Source organism: Purpureocillium takamizusanense, chromosome 8, assembly GCF_022605165.1.
Source record: "Purpureocillium takamizusanense chromosome 8, complete sequence".
Taxonomy (NCBI): domain Eukaryota; kingdom Fungi; phylum Ascomycota; class Sordariomycetes; order Hypocreales; family Ophiocordycipitaceae; genus Purpureocillium; species Purpureocillium takamizusanense.
This window is the reverse complement of record NC_063075.1, coordinates 1,958,610-1,974,619: the sequence shown is the minus strand read 5'-3', so window position 1 is coordinate 1,974,619 and position 16,010 is coordinate 1,958,610. Positions and strand designations below refer to the sequence as shown.

General features: G+C 57.4%; 5 protein-coding genes across 5 annotated transcripts; 3 read left to right on the top strand and 2 right to left on the bottom strand.

The window, feature by feature from the left end:
* Positions 1–1,102: 1,102 nt before the first annotated feature.
* JDV02_008640 (uncharacterized protein) lies at positions 1,103–2,215 on the bottom strand. The gene has a single exon (XM_047990258.1). It carries the CDS (start codon positions 2,113–2,115, stop codon positions 1,453–1,455), a length of 663 nt encoding a protein of 220 aa, XP_047846265.1. The 5' UTR covers positions 2,116–2,215; the 3' UTR covers positions 1,103–1,452.
* A 376-nt stretch (positions 2,216–2,591) lies between these two features.
* JDV02_008639 (uncharacterized protein) lies at positions 2,592–4,099 on the top strand. The gene has a single exon (XM_047990257.1). It carries the CDS (start codon positions 2,792–2,794, stop codon positions 4,007–4,009), a length of 1,218 nt encoding a protein of 405 aa, XP_047846264.1. The 5' UTR covers positions 2,592–2,791; the 3' UTR covers positions 4,010–4,099.
* A 968-nt stretch (positions 4,100–5,067) lies between these two features.
* Positions 5,068–11,871, top strand: SNQ2_2 (ATP-binding cassette transporter snq2). The gene is made up of 4 exons (XM_047990256.1): positions 5,068–5,831; positions 5,897–6,053; positions 6,181–11,582; positions 11,641–11,871. The coding sequence occupies exons 3-4, from the start codon at positions 7,185–7,187 to the stop codon at positions 11,668–11,670; spliced, it is 4,428 nt and encodes a 1,475-aa protein (XP_047846263.1). The 5' UTR covers positions 5,068–5,831; positions 5,897–6,053; positions 6,181–7,184; the 3' UTR covers positions 11,671–11,871.
* A 209-nt stretch (positions 11,872–12,080) lies between these two features.
* JDV02_008637 (uncharacterized protein) lies at positions 12,081–13,912 on the top strand. Its single transcript, XM_047990255.1, has 2 exons — positions 12,081–12,289; positions 12,348–13,912. The coding sequence occupies exon 2, from the start codon at positions 12,687–12,689 to the stop codon at positions 13,782–13,784; it is 1,098 nt and encodes a 365-aa protein (XP_047846262.1). The 5' UTR covers positions 12,081–12,289; positions 12,348–12,686; the 3' UTR covers positions 13,785–13,912.
* On the bottom strand, positions 13,822–15,839 carry TFB2 (RNA polymerase II transcription factor B 52 kDa subunit). The gene is made up of 3 exons (XM_047990254.1): positions 15,565–15,839; positions 15,422–15,509; positions 13,822–15,365 (listed from the first exon to the last, which is right to left on the bottom strand). The coding sequence occupies exons 1-3, from the start codon at positions 15,695–15,697 to the stop codon at positions 14,111–14,113; spliced, it is 1,476 nt and encodes a 491-aa protein (XP_047846261.1). The 5' UTR covers positions 15,698–15,839; the 3' UTR covers positions 13,822–14,110.
* Between the last annotated feature and the right edge of the window lie 171 nt (positions 15,840–16,010).

The following is a 16,010-nucleotide window of genomic DNA, read 5'->3' as shown; positions in this document are numbered from 1 at the left end:
AACACCAGACGCGGGCGCTTAGATGTGACCAGGCCTTGCATGACTTGCATGCGCCCATGTGCCATTGTCCGTGGCCTCGCGGGAGGCACGGGAAGCATGCAGCCAATGGCCGCCGCGGCCGTACGCTACCATGCACAGTAAGTGTGGCATGCCAGACGCGGGCCGGGGGGTGGCTGCTTTTTGCCATGCGAACACCACTTAGTTTCTTGCGATGGACCGGGGGAGGAGGACGACGACGAGAGGCCGTGCCCCATGCCGTCTCCAGTCCTCGCTTTGGGCTGCGCTGACTGAGTGCATCCCGCGCGCGGCTTTCCTGGCCCTTTGTTTGTCTAGCGTTATGTCTGGCGCCTGGTGTTGCTTCGTAAGAGCTGCACAGTTTGTCGAACACGGTCTGAACTTTGAGACTACGACAATGCGAAGTAGTTGCTGACATGTATCTGACCACCCCGTCTGATGTCTGCGCGCAGGAGAAGCGGTCCGTCATACTTGCATGACTAGTTCCTGTTTGGACCCTGGGTTTTAAGAGGTTGCATTTTGGAGTCTTTAAGGGCATGTCACCGGCACACTCATGAAACCCAGGCCCCAAAGGCCCGGCCCTTGGACTGGGCGTGCTCAGGACGGTCAACAATCCAGGACTATGAGGGATATGTTGTGTGAGTGAAACTATATAAAAGTGTACCTCGACCACATATACAACGTCAATCTAAATCGATCTCTTGTTGAATTAATCCTTGGCAGTCACCTGTGCAATCATGTCCCTAAAGTGCTTCAGCCGGCTCTTCGTGTTCCAGTCTAGATCCTGCGGGTCTCACTCAACTGCACCGTGGCAAACGCCAAAAAACACGTGGAGTACATGCAAAGGGATGTATGTAGCTCAAATCTTGTTTGAGTGACAAGAACAAATTTGGAGTCGATTGGGGCAGAGCGTTGCGAAATTGGCACCTTTGTGCAGGAAACCTCCGTCCCGGCAAGGAGGCTCGGAGCTCTGGGGTCGCAGAAACGGCCGCCGCCCCGGACACGGTGGGGTCCTGCCGCCACCGACCTGCCGGTAGTGGGGCCGCGTCGTAGGGACGCTTGATGTATTTGGGGGCTGAAGCCTGGCTGCGAATTGTTCAGTTCGTGAAAGCGTTCGGCTTGTCGGAGTCCTGGGGCGTGGGTTGAGAATGTCGCCGTTCCCAGCACAATGTCGAGTTCATGGAGTTGGCTCGAGCTAGCCATAGGGCGCGTGATGGAGTAATCCGCTTGGATGGCACATATACCTCGCCATAGCCTCCATATAAAGGTCAGAACAAGTAAAGCAAGGACGAAGGGACCAGAGTGGTTGGGATGCCTCTACTCTGCCACATTCACGTATATGAAACGGGCCCAGTTCAGGTGAGGAGACAACGGCAGTCTGGGTATATGGGTCGCTACCTGCCACAGGAGAAAACTCAACCGATACTCACGGTGCCACTACTTCCAAATGCTAGAGCTCGTCGCCCCCAGCTTCTTCCCCTCTTGGTAGGTCTCGCTCAGAGAGTTGTACAGCGCCTTGACTCTTTGAATCTCGCCAGTCCAGTGTGTCCTCTGCGCCTCATCGTCCAGGAGCGCTACCAAGTCGGCAAGTGACCTGCCTCTGAAGAATTTGTTATTCTTGTTGTACAAGGCCCGTTGCTGTAACTGATGGTCCGTCTCCGCGCCCTTCACCCTGAATACTTCCTCGAGGATCTCAATGTCGTATGGGATGGCGAACAAGTCGCGGCTGTCCTCATACGTGAAGAGATAGTAGAAGTCGCTGAATCCAGACCACGCGATGCCGCTGAGGCACAGACTGCACGGTTCGTGGGTTGCGAAGAAGATGCAGTCGCGGCGCGGATCGGGCCGGGTCGCCGGGTCGGGGAAGTCGGCGGTGAAGAACTGCTGGATGCAGTTGATCTCGCCATGGAGCAGGGGTGAGACGCGCTCATTGTTGGTTGCAACAGTGAGCGGTTTGAGGTCCTCGGCCCGGGAGAGGATTGCAGCGCCGAAGAGCTTGGAGCCGGATGAAACGCCCTTCCGAGTCAGCGGGACGATGGAGGTCTCCACGACGGAGAGGAGGGTGGAGAGCAGCTTGACGATCTCGGCCTGGCTCGACATGATGGGTTAGATGTTCAGTTGGCTTGTTTGATAGCGGTCAGTGTAAAACTGTCAACTTTGAGGGATCGTGGGAACGGCCAGCAGAACTGATGAAGTTGAGGCGACATAAGAGGGCATGCGACATTCGGGGTGGGGTCTAGCTCCGGGGCCGGCGACCACCGGGATCCGCATTCGCGGCGACCTCCGGATGGGTGCCAAATGTGGAAGTCTCGGCGCAGACGGATGAATGCGCGCTCCGTGGCCGCATCGCACATGGGTTTTGACGCTGTGAGTCCCAGAAGCTGCCACAGTGACCTACATGCTCATAGGTTTAGTAGTGAGTGAGGTTCTGGCCTTGAGGAATTGCAAACGGAAGGCACAGCTCGACTCCAGCGCGCGCAGGACATGTGAATCGATGACTAAGCGAATCAAATGTTGGGGAAACAGCCGCCCAAAATTTCCAGCAGCGTGACAAGCTTGTGGCTCCTTCGACGACCCTTCCATCTTGATGAAACAAACACATCGTGAATGAGAGACCGCGCGCCGCCAGACTACTCGCACGGTACCTACAATGCATCTGCATTATAATCGGTGATTCACTCCTGCGGGTCAGGCATCAAGCACGATTGTGAAAGCACGCTGCTTGGCGTCGACGGCCGTTTACATTTCTGTTTCGCCTACGCAACATCAGCCCGACATGCACTACATCCGGCTTCTCCGTCCACCGAAGCTCTCGTCATCCCAGCAGCGGATGCAGACGGAGCTTGTGTTTACCATAACTACAGACTTGGGGGACTCGTTTCTCTTCCCGGAGGCGCCGATCGACCTGGTTGTCACGGCACACGCCTACACTCCTACGGGCGACTCCACGTACGAGCTGTCACAGCATGGCAGGTTGCAGTGGACGCCCGGACGGCGGGTTGCTAAACCCGTGTACGAACTGCCCCCCATGGTCGTCAGTGCCATGATGTCGGGTCACCCAGTGGAGCTCTGCGTCAGCCCCGAGTCGTCGTTCTCTGCGGCCGGGGTCTATTCCATTCTTACGTCCCCTGACGATCCGCATTCACGTACCGGCGGTCGGGGCCTGGTAATGCCGGTTCAGGTGACCCTCAACGGTCCAGACGCCGACGATGATATCTCCACTCGCAAGATTCGGCTCAATGCGTCCAACGAACCGCCGGAATACCTTGAGGTCGAAGAAGAGATCGGCGAGAGCATTGCCCGCCACATCTGGGATGCCGGTGTCGTCGCTCTTTCTGCCATGACTGCCATGTACAAGTTCCCCAAGCTCGAGTCGAGCCAGCACCCTTGCATGCGGGCCCTGCGACGCATGTTGGACACGAGTGAGTCGGGTATGAACATTTTGGAGCTGGGCTGTGGCGTGGGCATCCTCGGCACGGGTCTCTGCGCCGTGTACCCGCGTGATCGTGCCGCCGACTGCACGATTCTCATGACGGACCTGGACGAGGCAGAAGGTCGGGCTCAAGCCAACATTGCATTGCTCAAGCACAACCACTCTGGCTCACAGCTGGGCAACGCGACGATCCTGTACGAGAACCTCAACTGGGAACACGGGCGTCAGGGAAGGTTTGGCCGCGAGGTGCAGCGCCGCCGCTGGGACTTGGTTCTGCTGAGTGACTGCACTTACAACGTCGACGTGTTGCCTGCGCTGGTAGGCACGCTGTCTGCCTTGCATGATGCAAACGTGCAGCAGGCGCGAGCGATGGATGGCGATGCGACTGCGTTTGCGACGAAAGTCTTTCTTGCTACAAAGCCGCGGCACGCATCCGAGACGGCTCTCTTTGGCTTGATGGAATCGGAGGGTTGGAGAACACTGGTGACCCAGACTTTGCCCTTGCCAGTGCTGGGAGGCGAACCAGAATCGGTCGAGTTTTACCTGTTTGCAAAGGGATAGCGGGCGACGGGCCGGGCCGCCTGTTCGAGAAACATGGAACCGTTGTGCCTGTGACGAACCTAGTCCGTTCCATAATAATGATTATGCTTACTGATATTACCCAAGAACAGCAATTGTCCGATCTCCGAACGTGAATGCATTCTCTGTATCGCAAAGCCAAGGCTGGTAGCAACTTTGACTCGCTTCGCGCACGTCGACGGTTAAACAACGTCAATGTTCTGGGGCCATGGGTCTTTTGTGGGGGAAGCCAGCCGCTGGCCGCTGGGGGTGGTGAGTGACGAAGGTTGGCCGATGCGTAGCCTGACCCCTGTTTTCCCATCTTGATGTGGGCACTTTGGCATCATCCATCCATTCAATAATAACCGAAGAGAAGGAGGACATCTACTGAAGAGAGAGACGCGCTGCTGGGAGCGGCTATGAAGTATAAACTGTTCGGCACGACTGGCCGGAGCTTGCGAGGAGCGACAATGTGTGACAGCGAGAGCACTGAACTCGGTCGGTATCGGCACGCACTCCCGGTTGGCAAGACGTCTCGTTTTACTTGCAGTCGTGATGCCCGACGGCCGGCCTCTGCGTCGTTGTTGTTGTTGTTTTTGTTGTTGTTTGTTGGATAGGGATTTCGTATTGTCCTGGTTCCGCTGGAGATGTGTAGTGCGGAAAACATACTTCGTACATACTTCGTAGTTACCTGCTGTACTAATGTAGTTTGAAGCGGGGGCTAGGTAGATAGGCCGACATGCAGACAGTCAGGAAGGAAGACATACATACATACATACATGCATGCGATGCGACGCGATGCGACGCGATGCGATGCGATGCGATGTGAGACGGCGCATGGATGAGGGAGGTGCTCTTCGCCGGATGAGTCTTCGACGTTGTGGGACGGGCGCATTTTCCCCCTCTCTCCACCTTTTCCACCCTTTTTGTGTCATGGTTGCGAAGTCCGGGCCGTATTTCCGGGGCGGAAGGAACGATAGAGCATCCAAGTCGCCGTCGCTTCTCCAATTCGTGGCACGAACTGGTCCCGGCCCTCTCAAATTTTTTTTCTTCCCTCGATCCTTCACAGCATTTTAAGCATCCGCGCTCACCATGCGGTCGTTTTGTCCAGTGAGCACATGCTACGATTCAGATTTTGGAGCTCTGGCGGCGTCAACGAGGAGATGAGCAGCTCCGTCTTACTCGCGGTTTCGCGCCTTGTGAAGACCCGCACGAGTCAGGCTTTGGCACGAGGAGCAAAGAATTGAAACGCCGTCGGTTCGCTTGCCGCTTTGTGAGCATCAGCCACGTCTGCTGCTGCTGCTTCGGGGTAATGCAGGCGCCTGCCGACGTGCGGAGAAAAGCCAAAAGAGACTTCCTTTTCCTGGCACTAACTAACGTTGACGAGTTAGTGGCGGTCAAACAAACAAGGGTCCTCCCCTAGTTACCGCTTGTTGGAACGGAACGGGGAACAACGCCCCCCCCACTCATCATCATCATCCCCTCGTGGCAATCGGCCAAGTTGCTCCGCTCTTTGTCTTGTCTCATCTGGTGTCTGTCTGAGCGCGGGTAATGTGAACAGGCCTCCGACGACGACGACAAAGATGACGATATCGCGAACGGGCTGGCGGATAGACGAGTCAGAAGTGCTCACGCAGGGACGATTCTGGCGTGTCATAGCGACGACAGTTCAGCGATCAAATTTTATGCACATGGCCTCGGGCTAGAAGTGGGATGATCTCGGGAAGACAGTGGGCCAGAGATTTGAAGCCGCCATCGGCCACCACGCCTGATTTCAGGTCCGAGTTTGTCGCCGCTCGCTCCACTCCCGCCGCCGCCCACGGACGTAAGTTACTAACGGCCTCCAACAATGTCTGCACTGGTAACCCGCGCGCGCTCATTGCCTCCTAGTAACGTACGTACCAGGCTTGCGTGCATCCTGGGGGTCCTCCGGGCCAGCAAGAGGCCCGGCGTCGGCTCGGCATCCGAGGCGTACGACTGTCGCCCCTTCCTTTTTGTCGTCAAGTGATCACCTGTATGGATTTCGCAGCCGGTCAACATGTACGAAGTACGTCCAAGTTCCCCCCGGCCGGCAGCAAGCAGGTGTGGTGGATGCGCGCGGATGGGCCACTCGCCGGTCTGGCTCATTCATTCATCACCGACTGACGATCCAGTTGTCCATCCATCCACACCAGCAACAGACCGGAAGTGTGGAGAACGCGAGTTGGCAGCAGCAGCGGCAGCGGCGCGCTTCTGTGCCGAAATTTTGTTTCCCAACCCACGCTCAGGTTGGCCGCGGATCCCCGTCGTCCTCGCCCCCGCACAGCATGACCTGAACCTGGATGGCACAGCGCCTTGCTTCGTAATGCGCCCTCAACAAGCTACTAACTAGACTCTTGGCTCGCGCGCTTCAGCTTGTCTTGTTGTGGTTCGCCTCTCTCGCGTACTGTACCCAGTAGCTCAGCCTAGGTTGTAGGTGTGTCCAAGTGCTTGCCGCCTCGCCTTACCCCCCCTTGACCCTTGAGGCCCTTGTCCCGTCCGGCCGTCGCTCGCCCGGGCGGCCGAAAAGGCATCCATCGCCGGGGCCTTTGCTCGGAGCTCCATAATTCTCTGGGTCACCGGTCGGCGGCCGTTGTGCGTCAAACTTTCCCCAACTTGGTGTGCAGATTGTCCTTCCCCCTTGTGAATGAATTGATGGATGGATGGATGGAACCCGGCCCGCAGACCACTCAGGTCTGTTGGCGTTCCCCGGGAGGCGAGTCGGCGACAGTCCCGTCATTTTTTTTCTATGTAATTTGGCCCCCTTCCACTTACACCACACCTTCTTTTTACTGTTTCCTCTTTTCTTCCCCCCCTCTTCCCCTCCTTAGCCACGCCGACACAGAGAAGGCAAAGGAGCCTGCACTTGAGACTCCCATCCAGTCAGAGCAGCTGCTGTGGCGCTGCTCGTCCTTCTCTGTAGTCATAGTGTGACCAGCTTTTGCTACTGGGCATCTGTGTCCAAAAAACCCTTATTGTAGGACTGGGGCCGCATCTCGTTGCCCGCTCTATACCGGTCCGTGTTGGTGCGGTCTCGTCAAGTCCCCGAGAGAGTTCCGGCGAACTCCGAGCAACCACGACCACACCCATTTCCAGGCAACCCTCATAGCGCTTCAACGATTGCTGAGAGCTCGTTGATTCCAGCGCGTTGCTCAGAGAGATGATGAAGCCAAACGCCAACGACTTCGAGACGACTGTGGCCTGCGGTAGCCAGGATCGGAGCCACAGCAGCAGCGCCTCTCGTCGTAACTCTAGAGACTCTGCTCTCACGGCACAGGACACTGGCACGAGCTCGATTGGCAACGAAGCCGGTAAGCACGCTGGGATTTCGGTAGAACAAGCGCAAGCCGAGTTTGAAGAGCTGCAACGGGAACTGTCGCGTGTTAGCCGCAAGACTAGCAAGAAGAACAATGCCGACCCCGAGAAGTCCGTGCCTGTGGAATCCGTGGGCTTTGACAATGACTCGGTGTTCGACCTCGAGACTGCGCTGCGTGGTGAGCTCGTTGCCGGCCAGGAAGTCGGCATCAAAGACAAGCACATCGGTGCCTGCTGGGATGGACTTACGGTGAAGGGAATCGGTGGCGCGGCCAACTATGTCAAGACATTCCCCAACGCCTTTATCGACTTCTTCGACATCATCACACCGCTGGCGGGGCTGCTGGGTTTGAGGAAGAAGCCGGTGGAAGCGACCCTGCTTGACAATCTGCAGGGGGTTTGCAAGCCGGGAGAGATGGTGCTCGTCCTGGGGAAGCCTGGTTCTGGGTGCACGACCTTTCTCAAAACCATCGCAAATCAGCGCTACGGATACACGAATGTCGCTGGCGATGTCTTCTACGGACCGTGGGAGTCCAAGGACTTTAAGCGATACAGAGGCGAGGCCGTGTACAACGCTGAAGATGACATCCACCACGCCACCCTCACTGTCGAACAGACGCTCGGATTCGCGCTCGACACCAAAATGCCCGCCAAGCGACCTGGAAACATGTCCAAGGCCGAATTCAAGGAGCATGTCATCGCCACACTGCTCAAGATGTTCAACATTGAACACACTCGCAAGACGGTAGTTGGCGACCACTTTGTCCGCGGCATTTCTGGCGGCGAACGCAAGCGTGTATCGATTGCGGAGATGATGATCACGAACGCCTGCATTTTGTCTTGGGATAATAGCACTCGAGGACTCGACGCCAGCACCGCGCTCGATTTCGTCAAGTCTCTCCGCATCCAGACCAACCTCTACAAGACGACAACGTTTGTCTCGCTCTATCAGGCATCGGAGAACATCTACAAGCTATTTGACAAGGTGATGGTCATCGACGAGGGCAGACAGGTCTACTTTGGCCCGGCGTCCGAGGCACGTTCCTATTTTGAGGGTCTGGGCTTCGCGCCCCGGCCGCGACAGACTACTTCTGACTATGTCACGGGCTGCACCGACGAGTTTGAGCGCCAGTATGCCACCGGGCGATCTGAGGTGAACGCACCGCACAGTCCCGACACGCTTCTCGAGGCCTTCCGAAACTCTCCCTATCAGGCAAAGATCGAAAACGAAATCGCGGAATACAAGGCCGGCCTGGAGAACGAGAAGCAGAAACATGAGGACTTCCAGATTGCCGTCAAGGAGAGCAAACGTGGCTCGTCGAAACGCTCGGTCTATCAGGTTGGCTTCCACCTCCAGGTGTGGGCGCTAATGAAGCGTCAGTTCACGCTTAAGCTCCAGGACCGCTTCAACCTCACTTTGGCATATGTACGAAGCTTCGTCATCGCAATCGTTCTCGGAACGCTCTACCTCAACCTCGGCAAGACCTCCGCCAGCGCGTTCAGCAAGGGAGGCCTGCTCTTCATCGCCCTCCTCTTCAACGCGTTCCAGGCATTCTCAGAACTCGCCGGCACCATGCTCGGGAGGGCGATTGTCAACAAGCACAAGGCATACGCCTTTCACCGCCCATCGGCGCTCTGGATCGGACAGATCTTGGTCGACCAGGCGTTTGCCGCTGTCGAGATAATGATGTTCTCCATCATTGTCTACTTCATGACGGGCCTCGTGCGGGATGCCGGCGCCTTCTTCACCTTTTACCTGCTGATCTTGTCGGGGAACATTGCCATGACTCTCTTCTTCCGAATCATCGGCTGCTTGAGCCCGGATTTCGATTACGCCATCAAGTTCGCCGTCGTCGTCATCACGCTGTTTGTCACGACGTCTGGGTACATCATCCAGTACCAGTCCGAAAAGGTGTGGCTGCGCTGGATCTACTGGGTCAATGTCTTGGGCCTCATTTTCAGCTCCTTGATGCAGAATGAGTTCCAACGCATCGACATGACCTGCACCGCCGATTCGCTCATCCCCGCTGGGCCAGAGTATACGGACATCAACCACCAGGTTTGCACTCTGGCAGGGTCCAAGTCCGGGACCACGTTCGTTCGCGGCCCGGATTACATTGCGCAGGGCTTCTCTTACTATCCCGGAGACCTCTGGAGGAACTGGGGTATTGTTGTGGGCATCATCGTTCTTTTCCTGATTCTGAACGTGGTCTTGGGTGAGATGGTCAAATTCGGCATGGGGGGCAACTCCTTCAAGGTTTACCAGCGACCGAACAAGGAGCGCAAACAGCTCAATGAGCGCTTGATGGAGAAGAAGGAGGCGAGGCGCAAGGACAGGTCCAACGAAGCGGGATCGGACCTCAGGATCAAGTCAGAGAGCATCCTGACTTGGGAAGACCTCAACTACGACGTCCCCGTCCCCGAAGGCACGAGGCGACTCCTCAACAACGTCTTCGGATACGTGCGCCCAGGCGAGCTGACCGCGTTGATGGGTGCATCGGGTGCTGGCAAGACTACTCTTTTGGATGTTCTAGCCTCTAGGAAGAACATTGGTGTCATCCAAGGTGACGTCCTGGTAGATGGCGTCAAGCCGGGGAAGCAGTTCCAGCGATCGACGTCATACGCCGAGCAGCTCGACTTGCATGAGCCCACGCAGACGGTCCGCGAAGCGTTGCGATTTTCTGCCGACCTGCGACAGCCCTTTGAGACTCCCGTCGATGACAAGCACGCCTACGTGGAGGAGATCATCGCGCTTCTGGAAATGGAACATATTGCAGACTGCATCATTGGGACCGCGGAGGCGGGCTTGACCGTGGAGCAGCGCAAGAGGGTCACGATTGGCGTCGAGCTGGCTGCCAAGCCGGAGTTGCTTCTCTTCCTGGACGAGCCGACGTCGGGCCTCGACGGCCAGAGCGCCTACAATATCGTCCGGTTCCTCAAGAAGCTGGCTGCCGCCGGCCAGGCCATCCTTTGCACCATCCACCAGCCCAACGCCGCGCTCTTCGACATGTTTGATCGACTCTTGCTCCTCCAGCGCGGGGGACGCACCGTCTACTTTGGCGATATCGGCGATGACGCGAGCATCCTGCGGGCGTACTTCAAGCGCCACGGCGCCGAGGCGGCTCCCACAGACAACGTCGCCGAGTTTATGCTTGAGGCTATCGGCGCTGGCAGCACGCCGCGGGTGGGCAATCGCGACTGGGCAGACATTTGGGACGAAAGCCCCGAGCTGGCTCAGGCGAAAGACCAGATTGTGCATCTCAAGCGCGAGAGGGCGGCGGCGGTGGCGCGCGACGCCCGTCCCGAACTCGAGAGAGAATATGCCTCGCCGATGCGCCATCAACTCAACATTGTGTGCCGTCGCATGTTCCGCGCTTTCTGGCGGTCGCCCAACTACCTCTTCACCCGCCTGTTCAACCACTTCGCGGTTGCCTTTGTCAGCGGCCTGACATATCTCAACCTCGACGACTCACGCTCTTCTCTCCAGTACACTGTCTTCGTCATGTTCCAAGTCACCGTGCTGCCGGCCCTCATCATATCTCAAGTCGAGGTCATGTTCCACATCAAGAGGGCGCTCTTCTTCCGAGAAGCCTCGTCGAAGATGTACTCACCGGTCACCTTCGCCACGGCCATTGTCACCGCAGAGCTCCCGTACTCTGTCCTCTGTGCAGTCGTGTTCTACGTCTGCCTCTACTTTATGCCCGGCCTCCAAGCGACGGCTTCCCGCGCGGGATACCAGTTCTTCATGATCCTCATCACGGAAGTGTTTGCCGTGACCATGGCTCAGGGCCTGGCTTCGATGACGCCCTCGCCACGCATCTCGGCCCAGTTCGACCCCTTCATCATCATCATCTTCGCCCTCTTCTGCGGCGTGACCATTCCGGCGCCCCAGATGCCCGGCTTCTGGCGCGCTTGGCTCTACCAGCTGGACCCCTTCACGCGCTTGATCGGCGGCATGGTGACCACGGCTCTGCACGGGCTTAGCGTCGTCTGCAAGCCCCATGAGCTCAACCGGTTCACGGCCCCGGAGAACTCCACCTGCGGCGAGTACATGCGGCCGTTCTTTGCCAGTGGCGGGAGCGGATACCTTGTGAGCAACGGCACTCGCGACTGCGAGTACTGCGCCTACAAGGTCGGGGACGAGTTTTACAAGCCCCTCAACATGTCCTTTGCGAACCGCTGGAGGGACTTGGGCATTTACATTGCATTTATTGGAAGCAACCTAATCATCTTATTTACGGCGGTAAGTCTTTTCGCGTTCATGAAGTCCCGGGACATGAAAACTAACAAATCACTACTAGACTCGTTTCTTGAACTTCAACAAGCGGTAAAGTTTGGGTCAAAAAAGCTCATTGGGTGGTGGCAGTCGTGTTTTGTCCAGCGAGGATAGCTACCATGGCTGCACACATGCAGAAAGACTGCGATATCTGGATACAGTATACACGCATAGGCGAGGCGTTTAAAAAGCTGGTGTAAGAATTGATAATGGTAAATATAATTAGACTTAGACCTAAAGTGCATTAGCAAATGTCATTGTACATATGAAGCATCAGACGGGTTTCCTTTGAACTGAAATCCAGCCCCGGAAACATTCGGTCTGCCGAGACAACGGGCGAGGACCCCCCCCCGTCATACCGGCGAGAAGGATCACTCGCTCCACTCGGCCCACTGCCATTGTCTGGTCATGCAACTGCTGACACCGGTTCTCGATTCGGGAGCTCTCTAAAAGCCTCTAGCCCATCCCCAACGTGTGTTCTACACCAGAACGGACGACCTTGTCGGGGACAACGAGGGATTGCCAGGCCGCGCCCTGCTGTCAGCATGCTGAGCGGCACGTGTCAACCGGCCACGTCGGCCAGCCAGCCAGCAGGATTGGGTGACACGGCATGAGTGAGCCTCACTCACACCCCGGAGGCGCCGCCGCGGCCGCCGCCTGTTGTCGAACAAGAGGTCGGTCGGTCGGTCGGCTGATCACGGATGCCGCCCACGCGCTAATAAATAAGAGAAGTCAATCGGACGACAGGCCTCACTCGCCTTGGGGAGTCCGGGACGAGGGGCCGCCGCGCCACATGTTACCGCGTTTTAGTTAGTACCGGCGGCACTGTCATCACCACCTTCTTACGTACCTACAAAGTTACGTTGGTACTAGGTAGCGCTAGCGCTATCGAGCCACTTCCATCATCCAAGTCGGTAACTACCAAGACCACCAAGTACAGCAGCAACCATCCCATCACACCACTTCCATCTCTCTCTTACAACAACAACAACAACAACCGCCATTTCAAAGCACGCACGGCGCCTTGGAACCCACACATCCCCATCATCATCATCTTCATCTTCATCAAAGATGTGCATCGTATTATTCACAACCGCGCACCCCAAATACTCACTCATCCTCATCGACAACCGCGACGAGTACATCCTGCGCCCGACCTCGCGGCCCGGCTGGTGGACGCACCCGACCTCGGGCCAGCGGGTGCTCTCCGCGCGGGACCTCCAGCGCGCCGAAAAGGGCACCTGGTTCGGCATCACGCGCGACGGGCTCCTCGCCGTCCTGACAAACTACCGCGAGCTCAGCCCGCGGGGGGACGCGGAGCACCCCGTGCACGGCATCCGCAGCCGCGGCCTCGTCGTCAACGCCTGGCTCGGCGGTCTCGCCGCGGCCAAGGGCGGCAGCAGCATCAAGGACGGCGTGCATCGCCTGGTGGCGAACCGCAACGTGCAGGGCGTCGGCGGCTTCTCCATGGTGGGCGCCAAGCTGAGGCGCAAGGGCGGCGGCATCGCCATCGTCAGCAACAGGGCGTCGCACCCAGATGACGTGCCGCTCGTCGACCTCGACAGCCGCGAGACCTGGGGACTCAGCAACACCGTCTTCGACGACCCGAAGGAGTGGCCCAAGGTTACCGCCGGGAAGCGTCTGCTCGACGAGCTCGTGTCCGAGGCGGGGGCCACCGCCTCCAAGACGGATGACGACGCCTCGCAGCAGCAGGAAGAGCAGGAGAAGCTGATCAAGGCCCTCTTCTCGGTGCTCGACGTCGACACGCTACCGCAGATGACGGAGGGCCAGGGCTTCGAGGCCTACATCAGCCAACTCAAGCACAGCATCTTTGTGCCTCCCATCGGAGACCAGAAGCACCGAGAGGCTATGCAGAAGGCCATGGCAAACGGACGCTCAGACTGGAACGTCCTCAACGGTGATGCCAAGGCCGTGGAAGAGCTCCTCGCGGAGGAGCGACCGGATGCCAAGACCCACCCGGAGATCATGGCCGCCTTCGAGACGGGCATGTATGGGACGCAGCGTCAGACGGTGCTGCTGGTAGACTTGGAGGGAAATGTCACCTTTGTTGAGCGTGCTCTCTGGGACGCAAACGGGCATGCGATTCCCCGAGGGGACGGCGATGTCGCCTTCAAGTTTAAGATCGACGGTTGGGACGATGAATCATAAAGACGTGGCTATAAACTAACTCATTGTTTGGCGTTCGGCTGATGGGAAATTTGGGATAGGGAGTCGGACAAACAGAGGGCACCAGACTATAGAAGCCAAGATGATAATGACAAGATTCTTTGTACATGGAACAATTCGTGTCTTTATCCTCGTGATGGTCGTCATTGTGATCATCGACGCACCGTTCCTACAGGTCGTCGAGACCTCCATATCCCACATGCCTCTTGGCGTACCCAACGCCATACCATTTGGTGAACGCCGCGTTCCCATGTTCATCACTCCGTTTTGTGGCTCTATGACACCCCGCATCCCGACGCAAGTGTTGTCTACTCAGCACGCTTTCTGCTCTTCAGATAGTCCCGAATCTGTTCATGCTTGCTGGCGAAGAACATGCCAGACTTGTCGCCCCTCCATACCAGCACGCCAATCTCCTCCGCAAAGCGAGCCGTCTCCATAAACTCCTTGTGGTCGTCAAAGTCACGGAACAGGAATCCGCTGGTCGTCTTCATGCGCTCGTTCTCTAGCTGCCATAGGCGAATCTGATCAACTACTGTTGGCGGAAGGACCGGTTTGTTGGTCAGCGCTGCCGTGCGATGCATCTGGTCATGCGCGTGGGCCGCGAGGTACGAGATGATTTGGTCGGCGGTGATGCCAAAGTTGATGGCCTGGCGGATGGACGAGCGGGTAAGCCGGCCAGCAACCATATCCGGGAAGCGCATGCTGAGCTTGGTGAAAAGGGCAAGCACCGCGATCTGCAGGGTCGACTGCGTGTATGCGTAGATGCGATAATTAGTTTCCACAACCACGCTGCCCTTTTGCTCGCCGGTGCCGCCCAACGGTCCAGCTTGGCTGGGGTTGAGCGCAGCGGATGTTGCGGCCGCGACCCCGTCGCTGATTGTCCGCAAGCTGTTTCCACCACTTGTCAGAGTTGTCGCCAGCCTCGTAGGAAAGAACATGGATCGTTTGTGCTGCGGGATGTAGATGAGTCCAAAATCCAGTAGCGAGGGAAGCATATTCTTCCGCTGCTCCGTCAGCGCATTGGTGTCGTAGGCGCGCCCCAGCTCCAAGCTGGCCAAAACGAATAGAAAGGACAGCATGTCAACAGTCTCGAGTCCCGCAGCCCTGTTGATCTCGCTCGCTTCCAGCCACAAGAGAAGCAGTGTCCAGACCTGCGCGTTTGCCTCCTGCAGCAAAAACGTAAATCCGGCCTGCGTAATGCCCACGCTCCCATTTGGCCGTCGGTCCACCAACCGACCGGCGACAAGCAGGTCTTTGACGCTCTTGTTCGGTCCGGAGGACTCGCCTGCGCTTTTGTAGCCGACGCTCGAGACGACAAAGTGGAGAATGTCCTCCCATTTCTTTCGCGCGTATCGATCGAGGAATGCGATGTCGATCTCGGTGGGAACGGCGAGGCTTGAAGGAACACCGAAAGAATTGTGCGTGCCGCCTCCGGTGAGAGCGAGCCTGAGAGACGTCTTGAAGTTGGCGGTCAAGTACAGCTCTTGCGGTTTCTCCTTGGATGGGACCGAAATCTGTATGATGTGCAGCCCTCGGAGAATCGAGAGTGCCTGGTCTTTTTGCCTGCGCTATATCAGACACTGAACACGTATTGAATCGTCGTGGAAGATTTGGTGTACCGTTTCGCGTCAGGTTTGACCCAATCGTCGAGTTCGGTGAGCAGCATCGGCTTTGGCATGAAGAGCATCCGCATGACAAACGTCTTCGCTGCAACGACTGGTCAGTCTGCGATTTGCCACTTGGGCGTGACTACCGCACATACCCAGATGTGTGAGCATGCGCCGAAAGATGGCAAAGGAAGTCGAGGGCTGCTGGTAGAGCTTCCTAAAGGTCGTACCAGGCAGCTTCTCGAGATAGTCCGTCAGCTGGAGAGACTGCGCCGGACTGACAGACATGTTGGCAGCGGTTCCAGTCTGTCAGTGTGTAAGGATTGTCGCTACGTCATTATTGAGAGGCAGGTTCCCCGTTTGCATGCAATCGGGATTGTGAACGTGAAGGTGGTTTGATGAAGCAGTTGGGCAACGGGCAAAGGTTGAAGGTTCACGGTCACTAGCTAGAAGATGCAGCGCCCGGGTGATGGTCGGATAATTGCGTCAGTGATCCAAGCCCGGGTTGTGGGGCCCCGATCGGCACTGGAGCAGCTGGACCGCGGGGCTCCAGGCGCTGACGGGTTCACGGCCGGCCTCGAGCCTCCCCTGTACCTGGACC